At 49.4% G+C, this 25,971-nt stretch overlaps 1 protein-coding gene across 6 annotated transcripts in view; it reads right to left on the bottom strand.

Moving 5' to 3' along the window:
• HSPBAP1 (HSPB1 associated protein 1) overlaps positions 1 to 25,971 on the bottom strand; it is an 859,774-nt gene that overhangs the window by 198,778 nt on the left and 635,025 nt on the right. For all 6 annotated transcript variants that reach the window (XM_085647322.1, XM_085647321.1, XM_085647326.1 and 3 more), the window contains one exon: positions 4,564 to 4,647. In XM_085647322.1, coding sequence (XP_085503448.1) covers positions 4,564 to 4,647 — 84 coding nt within the window. The remainder of the gene's footprint in view (positions 1 to 4,563; positions 4,648 to 25,971) is intronic.

Below are 25,971 nucleotides of genomic sequence, written 5' to 3'. Positions count from 1 at the left end.
GTTCTGTCGGCCATTTAATAAGGACAACTTCTAACCCTCCTGTTCGGCCTTTTTTGTATGATTTTTAAGACGAGAAAGTTCCTGAAAACCTTCTAACACCTGAGCTATGAAGTCAAAGCCCTCACTGGATTTCATGGTGCTTACCAATAAACTTCCAGCTTAAGAGCCACAAAAGATTTATTGAAATACCTAACATTTAGGTTTACCTCTACGTGGGTCCCTCTTCTTTCCCACGCTAAGGCCTTCTCTGGCTGTTATGAATTTAAAACTTAAATGCAAGAGATTTCTGCAGAGTACCACATCTAACAACTGATTTTAATTTTTACTTGTGGACGGCATGTACTCGCAAAACGAAAAAATCAAGTACCATGACTTCCCCAAAAAGTTGAGACTTCCACATTTAGGCACGGAACTTCCTCTTCCAAAATGTTAAGTGAATTTCTGTCTGTCTGCACTCAGAAAGGATATTCATCAGTACAAGAGCACTGACCAGAACTTTGCCACATTGTTTTAAGTGACCAGTACACTGCCTGGCATGAGTACCCCATTATCACAAAATCAGAGAGAGGGGCCCTATACCACAAAGGGGGTAGAGCACCAAACAGACAGTAGTCAAACCAAAATTCCCCCTTTCGGCAAATATTCAATACCACATAGTGGCTTTCATCAAACACAGTCAGTCACCAGAGCAAGACACCAATACCTAAACAAGATGAAGTGTACTCAAAATTAGGTATTTCTTTCAATTAAACAGGAATGTCATCACAATTACAGTGAATAATCATATACACTTACAAAGATACAAATGTAAAAAAAAAAAAAGTTTAAAACCAAATTTTCATTATGTGTACAAATTACAAGCTGGGGAGAACATGTAAGAAAGTTGCCCCCTTAGCCTGTCTTTGTGTCCTACTGCCTTCCTCAAAACTCAGAGGTCAGAAGAATTTTCTTCTGCAATGGTTGGGAAGCGCTTTGGAACATTTCGTTCTGAGAAGGCAGCTCCATAAGACAAGGTAAGACAGTAGCCTTAGAGAGCTACCTAGCGCTTGTGACACTTTAGTGCAAATAGCCTAAAGAATGTGTTATATTTTTTTAGAGCGCTTAAAGTCCTTGCCCTATTCCTGCTTAGGTTTTAAGTGTATGAAGGCTTCCCAAGTATGACAGTTCATTAACAAAGTCTATAAGAGCTTTGTCAACAGGAACATCAGAGGAGCTGCAAGACTGAAACCTGCTACAAATGGGAAGACTGTGTCAATATCTAACATGAATGGCCTTTACTTTGGGAGAGCTGTTGATTGGTTGACCATCTGCCCGTTGCTAATGCGTGCGGAAATATACCTAAATGAGATACAATTGCCCCAAAGCTCCCTGAAATCACCAGATGCCCGCATTCCACGTAAAAGTGAAGAAACAGTTGAGAAGAATGCAAAGTATGCTTTTTCATGTCCAGAATTATTCGCTGTCCCACCGAAACAGACTCATTCTGAGAGCAATACATTATGATAATAGGCAGTGATCTTCCTCTTATAGTAAGCCACGAAATCAAATTAGAAAAAAGTAAGTCTCGAGCATGATTGACGTGGGCACCTGTTTCCACAAACAAAGTAAGAGTTTAAGGTCGGAATGTCTGCAGATGATAAATGTTACAGTGACAAATTACATAGCTATGAGTAAAACATTTCAAAGCGACCAAAAGATAAAAGATTTAAAAAAAATTAAAGTCCCCAGCCTTGAGAATAATATTAATTCTGCCTCCCATTCGCCTACATTTATGACATTCAATAACGCACATCATTTACACTGTAAAATTCATTAGAAGTCGCACGAGTATTTTTAGTGAAATAAAAAAGGAGGCAGATGGGAGAATACAGATAAAAGATGATCAATTAACTGCAAGTCAAAGCAGAATAAAATAAAGAACTAGTTGCACTGCAATTTAAACATCTCTGTGGAGTTATCTATGCTCAGATTCTCTGCATGCAGACGCAACATATTATTAGCCTAGGTGTTGGTTTGCAAGTTTTCTGCATGTCATAAGCCTACATAGTTTTTTTTTATCAAAGGAAGACAAGGTAGATTAGAGCCTAATCAGAAAGGAATAGCTTGTATCAAAGGTCTGTTAATCAAACCACTGATCTGGGAATAGAAATCCTTTAGCAATCAAGTGCAAATAGTTTTATCTTCAAGAGTTTCATAAATTGAAAATGGTTGGGGTCAGATCTGAAGGAGAGGTTGAGGGCACAGGACCTGGGGACTTGTACTCACAGGGAACTGCATCTGTCATCTTCTTGAACACACATCATTAGATCAGGTGTGTGGATGCAGAGCAAAGGTTTATGGATGGCACGCGGTCATTTTCTGGAGTAGGCCTTATGGACGGTGGGTTCTAAGATCCAGGGCTTTAATTTTGGCTTCCGCAAGAAACCAGAGGTCAGCCCTGGGCCATTTCTACACTTTGTGTGCAGGGCACAAAATAAAGCCAGCAGCAGCCCCAGTTTAGGAGTGTCTGGTGAAGCACCAACATGGTGGATGTAACTGCATGCAACTTTAAGTTGGTGCATGCCAATCCAAGATTTGCTGGGAGCCAAACTTCTTATTAATTGAGATCTAATGTGTATAAGAAATTGAAATAACCAAGTAAAAATGAAATGACGAACAGTCAATGTTTGGAAGCACTGGTGTGTGACAACATGGCCCATCTTCTAAATAGAGCATTTAATTTTGAAAACGTGACTATGTATAAAACACATGTAAATGACTCCTAGAAACAGCCAAGCTTATTTGAAAAACTAGTTCAAAGTACTACTCAATGTACCCTTTATCTTTAGGTTTGGCCTTAGCTAAGACTTTATGATAAAAATGTGTTTATATGCCTAAGGACAATATTATTACCCACAAAGTACTCGCTTTCAGTGCCAGCGATGCGCGGGCCTGCTCACAAAATATATCTGTATTTACTTAACTTATTTTCAAGTTTTCGATGGCTGACCCCCAAAATAAGCTTTCAAGTTTCCGGTGGGTGATCCCCAAACTAAGCTACGGGTCCCTCACCACCACTATTGTGTTATGCTGCATGTTTTCAAAATAGCTTTGTACCCATTTCAAAATGATCTCATATGTGCGCACGTGCACACAAAAGGCGGCCTACTTTGAATTTGATTGTAAAACTTTATTACATAAACATTCAAGGATTTCAGCCTGCCAGTGCATGTTTATGCTTGCACAAGCAGCCGTTTTTTTAATGATTTTGAAATAAAGCTTTAATAAAAACATTTTTTTTAAACTGACAACGCTTTAAGGCCGACAACAGGGATATACTTACTGGCTTGTTTTGTAATGGCCAAACTGTTTTGTACGAGAAGTAGTGCAAGCCAGCTGCATTTTCTCTGACACTATGAAAGGTGCCTTCGGCTATTCCTTAGGATGAACATCTAATGTCACCTGCATACACCCTGAACATGCTGGGCTTGTTTTAGGGCACAGCCTTGTTGAACTAGTTGCTTGGAGTTCCTATGGCTGCAAAGAAAAATTAAACCGGCATGTGCAGAGTTAAATAGGCCTGGTGAATTTTCGGTTGAATTACAAACGGGCTACTGAGAAAGTTCGTTTTTGATCATTAAATGTTTAACCTCAACACAGGCACCATATAAAGGCACACATGTTAATAAATAAGACACTATTTTAATTGTTAAAAACAAGAGAGAAAAGGAGAAGAAACCAATTTGTTTTGAGGGGGATATTTTGATTTATCTGTCACTTGCACCTCCTAAATCAGCTAGTACACTTCACTTTTTTCATACTTTTCTTCTACCCAAATTCTGCCGCTTTTTAGGCTTGCTTTAATTTACAGACGGTCGCTAGTTGTTTGCACACAATACTCTCTCCACTGTGGCCAGCTATTAACAAAGTAGGACAAATACTTAAACCTTTTTTTTCTCAATCCTAACCCCGCTACCTCTAAGATGGGTCAATTTGGGACAAGCTGTTTAATGGGAAGGGCCTACAAAGCGTGACGATCAGACTTCTCATTGTGTGGTAATAGGGGGGCAATGTTTATAAAAAATGTCTAACACTACAAAAATATCTCTGCTGCAAACTGCACTACGTGAGGGAAAACAAAACTAACTAGGCGGGCAAAATACGCATGCAGTCCTTCGTCTTTGTTCCACCAACCGCCGCCATTCGGCCCGGTTTATGGGAGAGCGCACTAATGAAGCGCTTGAGCGCGCACAGCTCTCTGGGACACCAGATACATTCCAGAAAACAATACTTCTGCTGTCACGGCACATTTACTCGACTCCTTTCAATGCCATGGAAGTTGGCAAACCTCCACCAAAATGCAGCGGCGTTTCTCTTAAACACGAAGAAGTGAGATGGCCAGCTGGTAAGCACGAGACACACTGTACAGTCATGTTTGGAAAGGCCTGTAGCAGCTGCAGGATTAGCCTACAGAATGCCACACACGTATTCACGTACGCTGTGGGTGATCAGGTACGCTACGCGCACCTGCCAGCCGAGCGCGCGGAGGCGGCCTGTAGTGTAAGGTAGCATGCAATTAATTACCAGCTCAATCCAGGTGTTTAAGCTCACGGTGATGGGGTCAATGGATTCCACATAGTGCCACCAGTGCCTTGGAACAAACAGGACCTGAGGAAATAAGAAACCAACAGTTAGTCACTGAGATTCTACTCGTCGCAGGTGGTAAAGACACAAAAAAAAGTTAAGTTCCAGAAACGCATTCAGAAGCACACTGTTTTACTTGGGGGGACGCAGCAAAATAATTGCAACTGTTTTACATGTAGTTGTCAGCGTTGCCAGTAAGCAGTGTGCCAGTCGTTAGATAGAACCTTTTCGCTGCTAGGCCTTTGCACCCCTGTGCTAAGCCTTTTTTTTGGCTATTTAGAGTAATTCGCGCTTAGGCCCCTGTAACTTTTTTTCCACATAAGTTATCCACGCAAAATTTGTGTCCGTTTCTTCCAACATCATGGGGATTTTAAAGGTATCCAGGGTTTGTGGATCCCCCTCGAGGGGACCCAGAAATTAGCCAAAACATTTTTGCTACTTTTTGTGCTTTCAACCTCCTTCCAGTTAGTGGTAGAAATGAGTGTGAAAGCAATAATGGATACCAGAAAGCTATACGTTTCTGAAGATTAGAAGACAATTTTGAATTCAGCAAGGGGTCATTTGTGTAGATCCTTCAAGGTTTTTTTTTGTAATAGAAACTAAGTTGAAATTAAGAAAAATTGAAAATGAGTTTTAAAAAAACCAGCCATTTGTGCCAACGTTTTCACCTGTAACTTCTAAATATGACAGTTGAAAGCAATATACTGTTACATCCGCTGGACCCTTCTAGTTGTGGGGATATATAGGACTGGTAGGTTCACCAAGAACCAGAGGAACCCAGAGCCAATAACTGAGCAGTGTCTTGCAATGTTTTTTCATTGTGTACCGGGTATATCCTCTTCTGTGCCCATGACGAGATGGTCTTGTCATGAAGCACAGTCGCGCTGTGCCCATGACGAGACTATCTCGTCATGACACCCACCCACTAGGGAATCGCCAGGCACAGGAGGGGGAAAAGGCGTGGCACCCAAAGGGATATAGCAATTCATTTGGTAAACTATGAAGAGTGAAAACTAGGTATCAAAGACACCTATGTATTTCCGAAATGGGAACAAAATATAGAGTTTAGAAACAGTAGCTATTTGCACATCTCCAAAATTGTGGTTACCCATACTAGAATGTGAATTATAAGACATATTTCAAAGTGACTTCTTTTTTACACATTGTCTTACATTTGAAAGGCAGAAATTCATCGGTAATAGGTAATAACAGTTGCTCTAAAACTCTGTGTTCCCCTAAGTCTCCCAATAAAAATTGTACCTCACTTGTGTGGGTAGGCCTAGTGCCCACGACAGGAAACGGCCTAAAACGCAACATGGATACACCACATTTTTACAGTGAAAACAGACCCTTTTTTTGCAAAGTGCCTAGCTATTGGTTTTGAACCCTAGCTCTGTCGGCCCCTAGGGAAACCTAGCAAACCTATACATTTTTTAAAACTAGACACCCAGGGGAATCTAGGAGGGGGTGACTTGTCTGGCTCTCACCAGGTTCTGTTACCCAGAATCCCTTGCAAACCTCAAACTTTGTAAAAAAATAAAATTTAAAAAAAACACATTTTCCCCACATTTCTGTGATGGAAAGTTCTGGAATCTGCATGGGTCCACAAACTTCCACTCACGCCGCATTTTGCAATATCTCCTGATAAAAATGGTACCTCACTCGTGTGGGTGGGCCAAGTACCTGCGACAGACAATGGCCCAAAATATGTTGTGGAGACATCAAAATGACCTATAGCAAAACAACCTGGTTTTGCAAGGGGAGCACCTTGGTTTTTGGCCCCGGGCTCAGCGGCCATGTTGGGAAATCTACCAAACCCACACATTTCTGAAAGCAAGACATCTGGGGAAGCCATGGAGGTATGACTTGCAGGGACACCCCCCCCCCCAATGGTTTCCTACCCAGAATCCCCTGCAAACCTCAAATTTAGCTGAAAAAAAAATAATCAAATTTTCCACATATTTTTGCGTGCAAATCAGTCTTGACCCTGTCCCTCATGGGAACAGTCCAGCCCAAACTGCCAAGCCAGGTCTTCCCTGGACCGGAAACAAGCATCCTGGGACTGGTTTCGGGGTAAAACCCCTCATCAGCCAGGCTAGCTTGAATCCTGTGGCAAAGTGAACAAAGGACCCACGTCTGGGCATACCCTGACAACTTAGGGCAAATAAAGCAAACGCAAGGAGATGTTGGACGGAGCGCTAAAACTTTTCAGACACTCACCCCCAGTCACAGAATCCATCATTGTACTTTAGCTCACTTCACCACCCCAGTTCAGACCCAGCCATATGCAATTAAATGCATTGCCCTTTTCCTCAGCCCATGATCTTGCCTAACCCTGATATCTACATGATTCATTCGGTCGACCCTCTGGATCCGGCAGGAGGTGACTAAGTGGTAATTAGTAGAGCGAATGTGATTTTATCCACCTAGGTGAACGGTTGCAAAAGCAAGCCGAACTTTACTTCTCAGGCATATTTACAAATTTTGGGCGCAGTCTGTGGCACCTGGTATCCTGTCAATTAGCCGACATGCAAAAACAAAGTTTAGAATAAGTGCTCATCAATTTGACTGCCCATTCAATAACCAAAGGAAGTACTCTCTTCCACTGCAAGCCCTAGAGGCAAATTTAACCATGTATCAGGAGAAGTATCAAGCGCACTGGCCTTCTGTAAGTGCATGCAGAAACTGTTGTCATCATAGTGAGGGGGCAAATCATCCCCACAGGCATCTCTAGGTTGCAGCAAGTTCTGGTCAGAGTCGTAGCCTATGAGCATGCCTCCGTGGTAATGAAATCAGGGGATTAGAGTCAAGTGGTATAGAGGCCGGATGTACTGTACTGGGTTCCGAGCGTGACCTTGGTCAGATGTCTGAGTCGACACACATTTCTCGTCCCACACAGATAGCATCGGTGCTGGCATGTACGAGGAAAGGAAGGGACCAGCGCTAGCCTTGGGGCAAGAAAGGGAGCTGCACCTGACTAAGTACAGAATCCAACATGGTTTCAAGGAGCCAGTTGCAGAAGGCAGATCTGCTGCTGGTAACTGGACTGGACGGCCCAGTGGATCCTTGGGGCCGGAGGGCGCGCCATAGGGAGCTTGAAGACTACCAAATATGCAACACAGCGTTTTTAAAAAATGCAACCTGCTGGCATCGTGGATGGCCTAGGAATTCAGTCACACTGGGCCAGCTGTGAAATTGGCTCCTTAATCGGAGACTGTGAGTGAGATCGAGTAGCCTATTGAGGGCCTTGCGACTTCTTTTGAAACAGAATGGCATGATGGGGTTAAGTCCTGTTGGCTTTTTTAGGTTTCCTTTTGGACTTTAACTCACTGGATAACTTCAACTGTGATAAGTACCACTCGTAAGAACAGGACAGCACCCTGAACTTGAAGCAAGAGCTGGATCTAAGCAAGGTCTGTGACTTCCTCCTGTGAGCAGGAATGTACAGTTTCACTTCACAGTCCCGGATCGAAATGCATTCATCGCCCGACTTGGAGTTGTGTCCAGAGCCCATACTCCAAGGGCACATCTCGTGTGGATCCGTGACTGACATCTGTTTTCTGCCTTTTCTGCTCTTTGATGTTTTTGAGGTGAGAAAAGTGGGACTGGAGCTCAGGTTCCACATTCAATGGCACGAAAAGAAAGGAACTGACAGCAGCATGCAGGGGCGGCGTTTATAAACAGCTCCGTTTCATCAATTCCGGATCGGAACAAGGCCATCGCAGAGCACACCAGTGCAGGGGAATACTGCTATAGATGAAAAGATTCTGGATCTAGTCTTGTGCATAGAGAATATCCGAAAGGAGACACATCTGTGGCAGAAGTATTCATCAAAAGGATGTGTCCACATTGTACCCCAACATCACTTAAAAGAGCTTGCCTTTGTTCAATAAATTAAACTTGCTTTACACTCCACTGTTACACCCAAATGTGTGCAATCAAAATGCTATTGGCAGTGCAGATATGAATCAGCTGATAAGGACATATATATCAAAGACCAGAAGCCATAAAAAAAAAATCCTTAAAACTCGGGCTGTGTGTTTTGCATTTGCATTCTCACATCTTCTACCTTCATCAAAACATTTTTTTAAATAGTTTATCAACTGTATAATCCAGAGGGTCTTAAATCCAAGATTCCTTGTTCTACTAAACTTTAAAGTCTTCTAGCTTCTTTTGGACTAAAATTGAACAAATATGTGCCCTGTTTTCAGATAACTCTCTGAAACATCAGGACCTGGGCATTCATACGGTTTCACCTTTTACCTCTGTTAACTTCCTTTTTTTGCACTTTTTGCTCCAAGTTTCTTACTACTAGAGTAGCATGGCTTTTGACCGCATTTACAAGAAAAGGTACAATTATTTCCAGATCCCATTATTCCCATTTTTATAGTGGTCTGGGACCCATCTCTTTCCCATTCAACAATGCCCTCATCCTGATCCAAATACACAGACCATATAGGCCTTGCTCTATTTGAAATTGTTGACCAATGAACAGCTTTCTATCATTTTGAAAACTCATTCTCTACTTGCCTCCAACGAAGGCAGTATTCATGTCTTCTATGGAACAGAAGCAGTTCTGGTAACTGATTTAGATGACACCAGGTTCGATTTTGACTCAGGAGACTGCAGTATTGATTCTCCAGGACCTCCTGGTTGTTTTCAACACTGTTTCCTGCCCCATTCTACTTTTAGTAGCTTCTTTATTTTTTTTAATCGCTACTGCCTACTTACCGCACCTAGCTTTTTATACCCAACTGCAAGACCTTTGGAACTAACAATAAAGCCATCTCTTATCTTTTCAGAAAGTCTTAAAAACAGGGCTTTTCTGATCCACTGGAGATGGTTAAGTTCTTTCTGGTCATGGCTTCTTTGAGAATCCTTAGCGTTAGAACACCACGACGGAGGACTCTGTGCACTCTATTTGGTTTTCTTTTTTTCTAGAGCAGTGGATATAACCAGCTTTGATTTAAGTGAATCTTTCAATGCAGTTCCAAACAGGTGTCCTGGAACGAACAAAATTATTGCTCTAGTTTGCAATGAAGCTGAGTGATAGGTGTCCGAAAACTAGTAGTGCATGCGGTTCATTTATAGGAAAAGGTGCTCGAGTAATGAGTTTATTATTAGTAAAACCATTAAAGTCATCCTTTCATCTCAGAAAGTCAAGAAAAACGACCCAAAGTTAGCGGGCCTGAGAAACCAGTAACCCTTCTTACTACATATGGATTTTGTACTTTACAAGGAGCTTTGAAAAGGGTTGAAATAGGAACAGTTTGCTGACCAGTACTTTTCAATAAATTCATTATTAATATTAGCGATGAGATGAGATGCTCAGAGATGCCACAAAGACGTATGATAGCCATGGCCTTAAGAACAATGCAGTAATGGAACAAATTATGCAGTACAGTTGTTAAATGCTGCAGCATGGAAAAGGCTAATTAAACAATTAACTTATGGGCTAGGCCCGACGACAAACGCGATGTCCGAAATGGAGGGACCCGGGGGAAGTGAAAGGCACAGCCTAGTCTTCCTCGGAAAATTTGTAATTGGGAAACTGGCCGGATAGGTAGGGACAACGGAAGGGGCTGGTGTTAGGGAAAGTTTATAACGAGTCTGCGGAGGCAGGAAGAGCCTCTTCCTGACTCCTCCACAGCATGGGTAAGGGGGCTTGTAGGGAGTTGTGTTTTTGAGCGTGGTGAGGGAGGCATTCACTCAACATGAGGCGGGTGTGGACAATTTCCAGGCAGTGAGGGATGCAGTGCGCATCCTCGAGGAATCTGGCTGAGCCAACTTGCTCAGTCCTGGGTCGGGTTAAGCTGTCCATGCATGCCGACATGGGTGGTGCAGCTGTTGCTGCTGTTGCGTTCTGTTTGTTCTTCCCCCTGGGGGAAGTAAAAAAATCAAGAAGGGCGGGACAGGGCACGGTCAGAGCACTTCACCTGCTGCGGCAACAGCCAAAGGATCTGAGAGGCGGCGAAGCCTTCTCGCCCAATTAGCACAAGAGGTAGTGATGCCCAGAAGGGGCGGGGCCTAGCAGGAGTGACCGCACACCGGAGCACGGTGAGTCGCCAGGTGCTCTTATGGTTGTAGGGCAGGTCAGGGCTATTTATCCCCTTTCCCCACGGGGGAAAAAATAAATCGGTCAACACAAAGAGCACGGGGCAGACAGGCATCAAAAAGTGCAAGCAGAGTGGGGAACCCGGACAAGCCTGAGAGGAGATGAGAAGGGGGTGGCGCTGGGGCAGGACAAATTTTGAGTTCATGAATGGAGGACGTGCAGAGGCTGGCGGAGCTGGGAAGGTGACCCCAGGTCCAAGTGGCAAGATGTAGACTTGGAGGCCAGGATAAAGGAACAGTGCCAGCTGACTCAGAAGACTGAGGCGAGATGGGAACACCTATGTAGGGGCGGAGAGGCGTCGCTGAGCTAGGGCCACCTTTTTGAGAAGGTGAGGGGCAAGCCTGTGGGGGGGGGGGGCTGTGGAGCAGACAGTGGGAGGGTATTGTTTCTGGGTACCGAAAAAAGGGTCTAGGAGGGTCAGGGACCTGAGGAGCTGCTGTGTCTCAAGGGCCCGGTCGTGTGGCTGGCCTGTCAGCTTGGTGCAGCCTGCCCGGTGCAGGATCAGAGATGCTAGTAGATGAAGATGGCAGGCAGCTGGCAGTGCTTACGGGGCACAAGACGGTCTGTGGACTTGGGCCTGCGAGGTGGGGTGGGGGGGGACTGTAGCCACCTTCCCTACACTGAGGGCACGGTCTAGAAGCACCTACCAGGACAGACACACTGGGTTGAGGAAAGACTTGCCTGTGAAGAAGAGTGGCGAAGTAGTGCCGCAGTGCGATACCGATGGAGGTGAGGATGATGAGGATGACAGTGTTGAGTGGGAGGAAGGTGTACTGCATGAAGAAGATGAGGTGGTAGTGCCGGAGTTCAGTAAGGCAGAGCGAGGTGAGGCAACAAATTGCCCAGTTGGTGTTTTTCAGAGGTCAACACTAGAAAGCAGGCCAGTGCGAGCAGCTACGTCGCAGGAACGGACAGGATGTTGGCGGACTTCAGTCAGGTAATAAAAAGTGGTGGTCAGTGTGGGATGCCAAAGAAAAAAGGAAGGGGACGACGAGGTCTAAATCGGTGGGTGTTGGTGACGGGGTCATTGAAGGAGTCAAAGTAAACATGAAAACTGCAGCAAAGGTACTGGTGCTGCATAAGGCTGGCAAAATGTGAGAAGGCCAAGGACGGAAAAGACTTTCTTATATGGGTTTGGCGATGCCTCTGAGGTCACACATATCAGATAAGACAAAGAACCGCATATGGAAACATGAGTACGTAGATGTTTTTAAGTTACTACACAAAGACATTTAGGGTAGGGAAGGGCCAAAGGAGAAGGAATGGGAACTAGAGATGTGACCCAGGGTGTCCATTAGTATGGAGAGCTGGACGTCGGCCTGTCTAATCTATGCCAGTATTTATTTTAAAAAAATGGAAAGAGGGCCATTGCACTATTCATATATATGGATAATATATGAAAAGCACAACTCCATTTCGGTGGCTATGCGTAGCTCAGTTATGATGAGTAATTCAGGGCACGAGGGAGTTCTGACAAATACAACCCCTTGGGGGATGTGAATTCCAAACTGTAGATGCAATGGATGTCATCGTCCCAGTCCACGGACTCTGCGCATACGGTGAGTGACCTTTCAAAAACATATCGGTCCTTTCAACCCCGTCCCGCTCAATTGGGGGCAGGGTATGTGCAAAAACCAACTGGTACCAACGTTGGGGCGTTTTGGAATGTCAATAAAGGTTTCTGCTCCAGACACCGTGCAAGTTTAAGCATGAGTTTTTGAAATGTGTGAGTAGAACTCAATTATTCAGTGTTTCACATTGTCCAGCCCCGCAGAGCAGTCAAGGACATCCAGAGGGAGGGGACATCAGGGTCCTTCTGGGGCAAAAGACACCTACGCCAGTTAAGGTTGGACGTTTTCTTCCTTAGCTCACTGCCTATCTGAACAGGGAGGCAGCCTTGAAATTGGAATGGGGTTTCAGAGAAGGTTCTAGGGGTGGTTAGCAGGGCCCTAGGGGGCTCAGGTGTGCTGACTATTGGCGATCAGCCGAAGCAGTTCCAAAGGTAGTGGCAGCAAAATTACTGAAGAAAGTTGAGGAAGGGAGGATAATAGGTCCATTGTTTGACTGGTCTCTAGCAGACCTAATCATATCCATGTTGGGGATGATGCCTAAGAAGGTAGAGGGAGAGTTCAGGATGATCCATCACTTGTCATGGCTGGAGAGTACCTCCATGAATGATATTATTGCCACTGAAGGCTCAATAGTGGTGTATGTGTCGTCTGACAATGCTGTTCGGTTGCTGAGGCTGTGGGGACAGGACTTTCCTTTGTTAGGTATGCAATTTGGTGGCACCATATATGTGGACAGGATGTTTCCCATGGACTGTTCCACTTCATGTGCTTAGTTTGAGGCTTTTAGCACCTTTTTGAGGTGGGTGTTTACCAAGAGCAATGGGCACCTGAAGTGTCCCATTATTTAGACAACCTTTTGGCAGAGTGAGTTGGATGATTGTCACAGGGCTTTGAGATATTTCAGAGGTTGGCTGGGGACCTGGGTGTTTCGCTGGCTCCTGGGAAGACTGAAGACCCCAGGAGAGTGTTGGCCTATTTGGGCATTGAACTGGACAATGACTTTTTGGTGGCGAGGTTGCCTAGTGGAAAGGTGCAAGAGATTCAACAATTTTTGGACAAAGTGATTGGGGAGTGGAGACTGGAGCAGATGAGACTGCATGAGCCGCTGGGTTTCTTGAACTGAGCATGTAGAGTAGGGAGGGGTAGAGGGATTCTGTGCAGGAGACTGGGCATGGCTAGGTCAGGGGCAGTCTTACCCCACCACAGAGTATGGATTTCTTTGGCAAAAAGAGCTAACTTTTGCATCTGAAAGACCTTTTTGGAAGACTTTAATTGAGTGTCAATGATGTTCATGGCGGACAACATGCTTTGGCAGGTGCAGATTTTCTCTCATGCAGCAGGATAACATGAGTTTGGTTTCTTTTGGGACCGAAGGTGATGTGTGGAGAGGTGGCCACCACACTGGTTGCAGCAAGGACGGAGCATAGCCTTTCTGGATTCTTTCCTTTGTTGGTGGCATTGACAGTGTGGGGAGGTAAGTTGGCAAACAGGACAGTGACGTAGAACGTGGGCAACATGGCGTTTATTGACTTGGTGAACACACAGAGGGCACGGAATCAGAGTTTTGAGATTATTGAGATGGTTCATGTTGGGTTGTTTGCGATTGAACATTGTCTTCTAGGTGAAACATGTGCCAAATGTGAACAATGATAAAGAAGATTAATTATCTTGTTCACAGTGGCACCGATTCTGCAGACTGGTACCCGGAGCAGAAGACAGCAAGATGCCATTACCAAAAGACATTTGGGTTTGCGGGGAATGAGTGTGATTGGGCCGGTGGAGAGGTAACTAGTGGATTCAACCTGGAGAAGCTATCGCTTGGCATGGACTGAGTTTGAACATTTGGAGTGATGGTCGCAGAGGACTGTGGGACAGGAGCGCAGTGACAGGGAAGGGAGAGTTATCCAATTTGTTTTGTTGTTAATTGACAAAGGTTTATCACCTGTGACTATATTGGGCAAGTTGGCTGACATTTAATTTTATGGGAAGTTGTATTGGGGGTTTGACCCGTCTAAGGATGGGATCTTGGGAAGGATTTTGAAAGGGTTGGGGTAGGGAGATGGGTGCAGGGGGGGACCATTTTGCATGAGGTTATAACATTTGAATTGTTGCAGGATCTTCTTACTGTCTGCACCACTGTTATGATGGGTTTGAGGTGACGATTTTCAGGTTGTGCATGATATGGATATTGTGCAAGCTGTTAGGGTCCGCACAGGTTTCAGGTGTATTGCAAGATCGGTTTGGAACAGGGCCAATCGGGGATATGGCTGCGGAAATCCAAAACTGACCAAGTGGGAAGGGGTAGGTAGATATAGTTGCAAGAGAGGGGCAGAGTTAAAATGTGCCTGGTGAATGAGCTGCGTAGGTTTCAAGCTTGGCCTGGGTGTGGACAGGAGGCAATTTTTTGCCATGTAGACTGGTGCGAATGTTACGGCTTTTCTGTTGCTAGTAGTGTTGTGCATGGCCTATGGAAGCTGGGGCAAAATCCAGCCAACCTTGGGAGACACTCCTTTAGGACAGGGGTAGAGACACACTGGGTTGGAACTGGAACCAAATTAAAAGGATAGGAAGATGGAGATTGAGGTTTTGTGAGCACTATGTGCAGAAGCGAGGGGGATTTTTTATCTGAACATTGGGGGAGGGGTGAGCTCCTGATACTAATGCATTCTTTTTCTCTGCAGGATGCGTGCGCGGTCCTGAGTGGAGTAAGCTGGTGACTTACTCCACTCAGGACCGCTCATTGGTACATAAGCTCATTTGTACATAGGGCGGCAAAATATGTGGACCAGCAGATGTATGGATGGAGCCTAGGACTGCCCAGCAGCAGACATGAGGTGCTATGGTGGGCCAGAAATAGGATGTGCTGGGGCAATTTTTTGCATTTTTTTTCAAAGCTGATTTTGCAGAACGGCTGCCCAGATATGGTCCTTGTTCAGCTTGGGAGAATTATTAGGTTCACTTGTCGGGGTTGGCTTTACAACAACATATGCAACAGGATTTGCTGTTGATGAAACAGAAGCTGGCGGGCGCATGTTTGGTATGGACTGAAGTTGTGCCCTAGAGACAGTGGAGTGGTGCAATTAATCATGCAGCCATTTACAAGGCCAGGAGGAAGCTTAACCGAGCAATGAGGGTGTTTTATGGAGCCAGTGACATTAAGGTTATCACAGGGGCATCAAAGAAAAGGAGCAGGGTCTATTCAGGAGGGACGGTGTACACCTTTTGAAATTTGCCAATGCTTACTATCTGATGGAGGTAATGGATGTAATAAGCAAATTATGGAATGAAAGGATTTGGTGCGGAAGGGTATACAATTGAGTTTGTGTTGTGTTGCAGTAAAGGAGAGGATGGGACAGTAAAACACACTACAAGGTTTTCCTGGTTGGTAGTAGTGGAGGGAAGTGGGGGAGTGGAGAGTCAGATGAGAGCATAGCCACTTCTTGTGGTAGGGATGAAGGGAGCACAGGTGAAGGAAGACGGTGTGGAACTTTTGGAACAGGATAAGGAGACTTAGTTGGAGAAGGTTTGGTAGGGGAAGCGAAAGAAAGAATGAAGAAAGGTATGGGTGCTAAAGATAAACGGCTTGGTGCAAGACATTCATTCGATACCTACTTGGTAATATTCTTTAATAGAGCGAATATACAATTTCTTAATTTTGACAATATTATAGGTTTCCTAATTGGACCCCATGAGCATAAACACAGGAGGGGAGGAGCGCTTGTAGTCAAACATTCATCAAAGCATCTCTCTCACCCATAGAACAATGCCTGCCCGTGGCTCCATAATAATTAAAGAATATTACCAAGTAGGTATCGAAAGAATGTCTTGCACAGAAGAACAAGTTACTTACCTTCGGTAACGATGTATCTGTAAGAAACATTAGTTAGTTAGATTCCTCACCTTAGAATATCCCCAGGCGTCAGACTGGATCCGGAAGATTTTTCGTCAGCAATACCCCTTGCGCGTCGCTAGGCGTCGTCTGCGGCTCCGCGTCCGTCGTCGGCGTCGTGCGCCGGGATGACGTCGTCGGAGTACTTAGACGCCGCCCTCGCGCGCTGACGTCAGTTCTTGTACATAGCCTTCCGCGCCAGGAACGCAGAGCCATGCAAAGACCGACACTGGTGCCAAAAATAAAATCTAGGGGCCTGAAAGGACAACCTCAACCCTAGATGTCAGTTCGCAGAACGGGGAGGATGGGAGGGTCGGTGAGGAATCTAACTAACTAATGTTTCTTACAGATACATCGTTACCGAAGGTAAGTAACTTGTTCATCTGAAAGAAACACGTTAGTTAGATTCCTCACCTTAGAATAGATACCCAAGCAATACCATCCCCGGTGGTGGGTCTGCGAACCAAGATCACACCAGAAAGTCCTGGAGGACAGAACGGCCAAAGAAGCCATCCCTCCGGACTTGGCTGTCAAGGCAATAATGCCTGGCAAACGTGTGTAGCGAAGCCCACGTCGCCGCCTGACAGATGTCCTGCAAAGGGACTCCCCGTCCCAAGGCAGTAGTAGCCGCCGTGGCCCGAGTAGAATGGGCGCGCAGCCCAACAGGAGGGTCTTTTTTAGCCAAGGAATAGCAAATTTTTATACACAAAACGACCCACCGAGAGATGGTCCGTTTGTGCACAGCTTTCCCCTTCTTAGCGCCCACGTACCCAACAAAAAGCTGGCCGTCCACCCGGAACTGTTTTGTGCGGTCCAGATAAAAGGAGAGCGCACGTTTTGGGTCCAGACGGTGGAGCCTCTCTTCCTCTTTGGAAGGATGCGGAGGCGGAAAGAAGGTGGGCAAGGTGACAGACTGCCCAAGGTGAAATGGAGTCACCACTTTAGGAAGAAAGGAGGGACGAGGCCGAAGGACAACCTTGTCCGGATGAACAGATAGAAAAGGAGGCTTTGAAGATAAAGCCTGGAGCTCACTCACCCGTCTAGCCGAGGTGATGGCTACCAGAAAAGCAGTCTTTAGAGTTAGAAGACGAAGAGGGCAATTGTGAAGAGGCTCGAAGGGAGCGCACATCAGGAATGTCAATACCAGATTCAAGTCCCACTGAGGCATTACAAAAGGGACAGGAGGGAACGTGTGTGTAATGCCTTTGAGAAAGCGTGTAACCACAGGGGACTTGAAAAGAGAAGGCTGAACAGGAAGCCGCAAGAAGGCGGAGATGGCAGCAAGATAACCTTTCAGGGTGCCCAGGGCAGAGCCCTGCCGGGCCAGAGAAAGAAGGAAGAGGAGAACCTCAGAAAGAGGGGCGGAAAGGGGATCCACAGCCTTTGCTGTGCACCATGCCACAAATTTGTTCCACCGGCAGGCGTATACCGACTTTGTGGAGGGACGCCTGGCTGCCAGAATGATATCACAGACTTCAGGAGGCAAGTCAAATGGCATCAACTGCCGCCGCTCAATCTCCACGCATGGAGGTGGAGGCTGGACAGGTTCGGGTGGAGGACCGTCCCCTGCTGCTGCGACAGAAGATCCTCCCGAAGGGGCAGACGTATCGGGGGATCGGTCAACAGACTGAGTAGCTCGGGATACCAGTATCTTCGTGCCCAATCCGGAGCCACCAAGATGACTTGGGCCCGGTCGTGCCTGATCTTCTTCAGCACTCTGGGCAGAAGTGGTATAGGCGGAAAGGCGTACAACAGACCGCAACTCCACTCGTGACGAAAAGCGTCGCCGAGCGAGTGCCGCCTTGGAAATTCCAACGCGCAGAACTGCTGACATTGCGCGTTCTCTTCGGTGGCGAATAGATCTAACCAAGGCTCTCCCCACTGCTGAAAGAGGCCTTGCGCCACTTCGGAGTTCAGACGCCATTCGTGATCCATCATGCACCGGCGGCTGAGTTCGTCTGCTCTGGCGTTCAGAGAGCCCGCCAGATGTTGAACCACCAGGGTGACGCCCTGGTGTTCCAGCCATGTCCAGAGGCGCAGAGCCTCCTGACAAAGGGTCCACGACCCCACCCCGCCCTGTTTGTTGCAGTACCACATGGCGGTGGTGTTGTCCGTGAACACCTGCACGACACTTCCCCTGACAGAGGGAAGGAAGGCTTTCAGTGCAAGCCGGATCGCTCTCAACTCCAACAGGTTGATGTGGAGACGAGACTCCGCCGGAGACCAGAGGCCTCTGATCTCCGCCTCTCCCATATGGCCACCCCATCCCAGGAGGGACGCATCCGTCACTACGACATGCTCTGGTTGGGGAAGGGAGAGGCTCTTGCCCTTGACCCACTCGCGGTCCGTGAGCCACCACTGCAACTGCTGTGCAGTGCCCTCCGAGATCAAGACATGGTCGGACAGGTTGCCGTGATGCTGGGCCCACTGAAACTTCAGGTCCCACAGCAGAGCCCGCATGCGCCGCCTGGCGTGATGCACTAGTAGGATGCAGGAGGCCATCAGCCCCAGAAGCCGCAACACTAGCCTGACCGAAACCCGGGATAGAGGCCGAAAGATGGGAATCAGGGCCCGTATATCCCGGACCCGCTGTTCCGGTGGATGGACCCGGAACTGCGCCGAATCGAGAACCGCTCCGATGAAGAGGAGCTTCAGAGAGGGACTCAGGTGTGACTTCGGCACGTTGATGGAAAACCCCAGCAAATGCAGGAGATCCGCCGTAGTCTGGAGGTGGGAGACGACTGCCTGGGGCGAGCCCGCCTTCAACAACCAGTCGTCGAGATAGGGGAAGACTGGAACCCCTGATCTGCGCAGATGAGCTGCGACCTCCGCCATCACTTTCGTGAACACCCGAGGGGCACTGGTGAGGCCGAAGGGGAGCACGGTAAACTGAAAGTGCTCTTGGCCCACCGTGAACCGCAGGTAACGCCGGTGGGCCGGCAGGACGGGGATATGGAAATATGCGTCCTGCAAGTCCAACGCTACCATCCAGTCTCCAGGGTCTAGGGCAGCTAAAACCTGAGCCAACGTTAGCATCTTGAACCTTTCCTTTCGGAGGAAGGCATTGACGTTCCGGAGGTCCAAGATAGGGCGTAGGCCCCCCTTGCCCTTCTTGGGAACCAGAAAGTAGTGGGAATAACAACCACGACCTACTTCTGGACTCTGAACGCGCTCGACGGCCCCCTTGGCCAAGAGAGCCGAAACTTCCTCGCGGAGAAGATGCAAATGATCCCCCGAGATACGGTGGTGCTGCGGTGGCATGGCTGGAGGGGTCGTCTCGAAGGGGAGGGAGTAGCCCCTTCGGACGATTTGCAGCACCCACCTGTCCGATGTTATGGACCGCCAGTGGAGCAGGTGATGGCGAACTCTGCCGCCCACTGGCGTGGTATGGGCCTGAAAGCTCGGACTAGGAGGGCTTTGAGGCGGATGCTGCAGGGGTGGAAGTGGGCTGACCACGTCGGCCTCCATTTCCGCCACGGCGGAAGCCACGTCCGCGACCGCGCGCAGGTTGGTTCTGTGGCTGGTGGCTTTGCGGACGTGAGGAGGCGCCCCTTCCTTGGCCACGAAAGGGGCGAAAAGCGGAGGTGTGCGCCCGCGGAGCCGAGAGGCCCAAGGACTTGGCCGTAGCCCGGGAGTCCTTAAAGCGGTTCAGCGCACTGTCCGCCTTCTCACCAAACAGGCGAGTGCCATCAAAGGGCATGTCCATGAGGGTGGTCTGGACATCCCCGGAAAATGACGTGGACCGCATCCAGGCGTGGCGGCGGAGCGCCACCGTGGTTGAAATCGCCCGACCCAGCGAGTCCGTGGTGTCAAGCCCACATCGTATGGCGTGCCGTGCTGCATCCCTCCCATCGGCCAAAGCCTGGGTAAGACGCGTCCGGACCTCCTCCGGACACAGGGGCAGCACGTCCTCCACCGTATCCCACAGGGAATGGGAATAACGGTCCAAGAGACAGGCGGTATTTAAGGACCGCAGGCCCAAACTAAGGGACGAAAACAGTTTCTTGCCAAACTGCTCGAGTCTCTTGGAATCCCGGTCCGGCGGAGCGGTCGGGAAGGAGGATTGGGAGGTAGAGGCCTGGATAACCAGACTCTCGGGGGTGGGGTGTTGGGACAGGAAACTGGGGTCGCCCGGAGCAGGGCGGTGGCGCCTGGCAACGTTCCTATCCACAGGAGGAACTGTGGAGGGCTTGGACCAGGTGCCCTGCAGAACGTCAGTGAGGGCCTCGTTGAACGGCAGCAGAGGCTCAGTGGAGCTTGCTGAGGTTTGAAGCACCTCAGTGAGGATGTTAGTCCTCACAGCCACGGCAGGCAACTCGAGCCCAAGGGCCTCGGCCGCCTTGCGCAGCACCACAGAAAATGCTGCACCCTCCTCCGAAGCCACGGTCGGAGGAGAAGTGAATCCAGTGTCTGGCGAGGTGTCCAGCCCACTGGCCTCCCCCAGTTCATCTGCCCAGTCCTGAGAAAGCTGTGACTGAACAGCCAGAGGGTCCTCGAACCCCTCCCAGTCGCCCCCTTCTTCCGATTCCTGATAAACAGGAGGAATGATCGGAACCGGACTGTAGAGATGGTAGGACTCAAGCGGCGTCGGATGCGGCGTCGGTCGACGCCGTGCCGGCGCCGGGTCCGGATGAGGGCTAAACTGGGGTGTCGGCGTCAAAGGCGTCGGCGGCGCCGGTGACGGCGTCGGTGGTTCAGGCGTCGGCGCCGGTGGAGGAGTGACTAGGTCAACCGGCGTCGACTGGGGCCCAGGCATGGGCCCCGCGGGGACCTGCGGCGTCGAGACCGGAGTCGTCGACGGCGCCGGGGCCGGAGCCGCCGGCACGCGAGGTCGCCCAGTCGAGTCCGCGGGGCCCGAAGGCGCGCCAGCGGGCGTCGACGGCGGGGCCAGGCTCCTCATGGCCGAGAGGAAGGCACTGATCTCCGCCGGCGCCCCGTCAGCCCCAGGGACCGGAAGGTATGGGGGCGGACGCGGCACCTGCGGCTCCGCCGGAGCCGCGGGGGTGGAACCACCCTGACCCTCGGCCGAGTCGCGCGACCGGCGAGGGGAGTCCGAAGAGCGATGTCGCCTCTTGGACTTCTTTGAGCGTTTGGACTTACCCGACGACTTGGAGCCGGACGATCGATGGCGTCGGCTAGGGCTCCGCGAGCGATCCTTGGACCTCCTCCTGGACCGGGATCGCGCACGACGCGGAGCCGAGTGGCGAAGCTCGAGAAGCTTGCGGGACCGCTCCCGCCTAGCCTTCGAAGTCAGGGCCTGACAGTCGTTGCACGACTCCGCGTCGTGGTCGGGGCCTAAGCAGTAGAGGCACCGGCGGTGGTGATCGGTCACCGACATCAGTCGATGACAATCCTCGCAAGCCTTGAACCCAGGCCTCCTACCGGCACCAGATGTCGACAGACAAGGATCAAAAATGATCAAAAAAGATTTAGTCAAAAAAGACTAAAAGGGGTAGCTCTCCCGGATCTGCGCTTACTGGCGCGGAAAAAAGAAGAACTGACGTCAGCGCGCGAGGGCGGCGTCTAAGTACTCCGACGACGTCATCCCGGCGCACGACGCCGACGACGGACGCGGAGCCGCAGACGACGCCTAGCGACGCGCAAGGGGTATTGCTGACGAAAAATCTTCCGGATCCAGTCTGACGCCTGGGGATATTCTAAGGTGAGGAATCTAACTAACGTGTTTCTTTCAGATATATATTAAACTGAAACATCAAATAGGCTAACAGCACTAGGCATTAGTCAGAGTGGTAACAGGGATCATTGTATTTGGTCCTGAAGAAGCAGCTTAGGAGTAGGCTTCGAAACATGATGACCAGCGAGGGAGCTGCTCATTAAAGCTATTTTTTCTACTTTCTTTCCCCGTTTTTTATCAATACCAGCTATAGGAAGCATTAAAGTTTAGTTTTTCCATAAAGCCAGGTCTTTTTTAAACTCACTCATTCCTGACCCTTCACTCTCACACCAATACACATAGTTTACTTCACTCCAAAGTGCTCCCTCGTATTCGTCGGTCGTAGCACGCCCCGTCCCGCAGTGGGGCGGGAAGGACCCGATGATGAGGCATGCCACCAAGGGACCTTTTGGTGGGAGAGGTTTATTGCTTTCCTATGCTAGTAACCAAACGGTTCACTTGGGTTTAGTCACTTTTTGGAAGGTTAGCACTTTATTTTGTAAATTCTGAGTGGACTCTTTTTGTTTTTTCATATATATAATGTTGGCCTGCTGTTTCTAGGATTATGTTTGGCAGTAGTTTTGTTCTCGCGGTACAAAAGGGGGTGGTGATGGATGGAGCATCAGAACCAATCAAACACTCACACCCAGTCAACAGATCTGGGTTTGATCCATCACCGTTCTTTAGCCCACTCTGCCACCCCAGTTCAGACATGGCCATATGCAAATCAGTCTGACCCTGTGCCTCAGGGGAACAGTCCAGCCCGAACTGCCAAGCCATGCCTTCCCTGGACCGGAAACAAGCTTCCTAGGACCGGTTTCTGGCATTTCAGCCGTCTTCAGCCAGGCTTGCTTGAATCCAGTGGCAAAGTGAGCAAGGGACTCACGTCAGAGCATACCCTGCCAACTTATGGCGAACTAAGCGGTACAAAAGGGGGTGGTGATGGATGGAGCATCAGAACCAATCAAACACTCACACCCAGTCAACAGATCTGGGTTTGATCCATCACCGTTCTTTAGCCCACTCTGCCACCCCAGTTCAGACATGGCCATATGCAAATCAGTCTGACCCTGTGCCTCATGGGAACAGTCCAGCCCGAACTGCCAAGCCATGCCTTCCCTGGACCGGAAACAAGCTTCCTAGGACCGGTTTCTGGCATTTCAGCCGTCTTCAGCCAGGCTTGCTTGAATCCAGTGGCAAAGTGAGCAAGGGACTCACATCTGAGCATACCCTGCCAACTTATGGCAAACAAAGCGGTACAAAAGGGGGTGGTGATGGACAGAGCATCAGAACCAATCAAACACTCACACCAAGTCAACATGTCTGGGTTTGATCCATCACCGTTCTTTAGTTTTGTTCTCACCATTGGCTCATTTCTACAGATCGTTTAACCAAAACTGAGAGACTTAGTGTAGTGGGTTTGTTCAAGGACATGTTCATCCTTCTTTTGGCTACAAAAGACATTGGTAAATCTGCTTAATTTTTTTTTTTTTGCGGGTCGGGGGGGGTTATATTTGACCACTTAAGCAAGTCTTGTTTTTGCAACCAATATCCTTCCCCTCAAGTTCAATCACTGTATAGACAACATTTTCCTGTGTTCTTTTATTTTTGGGCATTCACAGAATATGTGATGGAAATCAGTCTCTCTAGCCTTAGACCTGCGAGGTCTGTCCCTGCACAAAAAACATTCTGCCTACACAACTGTGAGTTAGAAATTGAAATTAGGATTGGGCTTGGGAGGAGGTCTGTGCCTGATGATCAATAATAGTGTTTCGGAAAATAATTCCCAAGATCCAAGCTACTTTTCATAGCATCATGTGTCGTTTTAATTCTTAATCCTGAAATACACTTCAAAAGAAGAGCAGCCAACACGTGTTTCGCCCGATGGCCATCTGGCCGAGGGCTTTTTCAAGGCAGAGAATCTTGTGCAGTCCTAAGATTCGAGCAGTCTTTGTCCGATGTATCCATCTCTGCGGCCCGAGAGGATATCCGCACAGACCTCCTCCCAAGCACATTCCTTACTTCTGAACCAGTGGCTCTTTGGTGTAGCCACTTGGGAGGTGTGTGCCAACCACAACTTTTGGGTCCTGACCCTATTTGGCATGAACCCTAGCACCAGCCACCCATTGCCTATACAATAGACATTTAAATTGTTTCAATTTGAATCATGAATTTCCAGATACCTTGGCCGTGAATATCTGATAGAGACTACTAGCCGCAGATTCCTTAACGTACAATTATCCCCAGGCGTGAGACTGGACCCGGAAAACGTTTTTGTCCAGCATCTCTGTGCGGCAGGGGGGGTAGGCGGTACCACGCGACTCTGCCCCAACGTCCTCCGCGGGCGTGATGTCAGCAAGGTCACATAAGCCCCACCCCGGCACGCTGACGTCAGTTTTCTTCTTTACCGCGTGCAACGCGGATCCGGATCGTGTCCCTGGCCTGTTTCAGGCCTTCTTTTTCCGCGTTTAGATGTTTTTCTTGAGAACAGTGTGCGAATGCCTTCGGGCTTTAAGACGTGTTCGACTTGCGCAAGCTATATGTCGGCGACGGATCCTCACCCCATTTGCATGTGGTGTTTGGGGGAGCACCACGACTCCACGGACTGCGAGGCGTGTCAGCAAATGAAGCCGAAGTCCCGGCAGGAACGCCGGATGAAACTCCTTTCGGCGCGCATGTCCTGGTCGGCGTCGTTGCCACGCCTGTCCCCTGCGGAAGGCTTCAAGACCTGCCGCTTCCGTCTCCAACATCGTCCCTCTCCCTGGCCGCAAGGGCGTCGCTCACCTGTTGGTGTTGCAGTTGGTCTCCGAGGCCCGGTCCCGGGCCTGTTGGGGGTGCGGGTTCTCCGTGAGCGGTGTGGTCCAGCGCGTCGCCACCCTATCCGCCGTTCCCTGGCGCGGGGGCGACCAGAGCCCAGATGGAGGCCTATGCAGCGGCCTTGCAGGCCTCCTTGGCTCTTCTCCTTCTCTTCCTGGGACGTCTACGGATCCCTTGCCGCGTGCAGGGACTTCCGCGGCGTCGTCGGCGGATCCGGCGCCGACAGGTTTGGCTCCAGGTTCTGAAGTGGTGGTTCCGTCAGGGTGCGGCCCTTCGGGGTTCCCTCCTTCGGACCACGGCGCCTCTGCTTCGCCGCAAACCCCCGTGGGGGTACCTGTGGTGTAGCGGGAGGTTGCCGGGGCTCGGGCATGTCCTCGAGTCCCCCTCGATCCTCTAGGCAGGCGGCGGCCTTATCCGAGGTGATGCCGCTCAGGCGCTGGCAGCTGCTGGCCCTGGTGGTGCCGCAGGGACCGGCTAGGGGTCGGGGCATGTCCTCGGACCCCCCTTGCCCTCCACGCCGGCAGCTGGCACGTCGGAGGTCAAGTCGATGTCTTTTCGGTGCCGTTCTTTAGCCGCCCGACTCCGACCCAGCCTCGGTCTCCTGCGCTGTGCGTTGTGGCGGAGGTCGTTCCGGCGTCCCCTTTTGCGCCGGTCGACGTTGACCTGACGCCGGTCACGGACTCTACAGCGCCGGGCTGGCGTTGGGTCGTTGATTTGTCTTCGGACGCCCCCTCTTCTCCAGAGGTTCGGCGGTTGTTGGTTTCATCTTCTCCGGAGACGGGTAGCCGCATAGTGGCTTTTTCCCCGGTGTCTTCTAAGGACGGCTCTTCGCCGCGCCCGCATTCTTCGCCCCATTCCTCGGTCCCCCTTTCCGGGCTTGGCCTTTCCTTCCTTCAGTTGGCCTGGAGGACGGCAGCCTTAGCTTGCAGCCGTCGCCCACATAGGAACTGCTTTCCCGCCGTGAGGCCCTAAGGAGGCGAGTGCTGCCTTCACTTGGGCTGTTTCAACGGCTGCAGGAATATTGCGCATGGCAATCCAGCTGCCCATTTCCCCACGGATCATCTTCTCGAGGTCCTCCATCAGGGTTCTGGTGGTCGGGAGCTGCTTCTTCCCTTCGAGGCTCGGCTCGCCACGGGGGACCCTGTGCCCCAGCAACTTCTGCACTGCCACCATCCTGCGCCGCATAATCCGGTCTGTCTTTCCCTCCACTCTTCTACCAGTGGTCCTCTTTTACAACTGCCTTTCCCTCCCTGCCATCGGTGTTGTCTCTCCCGTCATGGGA

Source organism: Triturus cristatus, chromosome 3_2 (genome assembly GCF_964204655.1).
Source record: "Triturus cristatus chromosome 3_2, aTriCri1.1, whole genome shotgun sequence".
Taxonomy (NCBI): Eukaryota; Metazoa; Chordata; class Amphibia; order Caudata; family Salamandridae; genus Triturus; species Triturus cristatus.
This window is presented reverse-complemented; position numbering and strand designations above follow the sequence as displayed.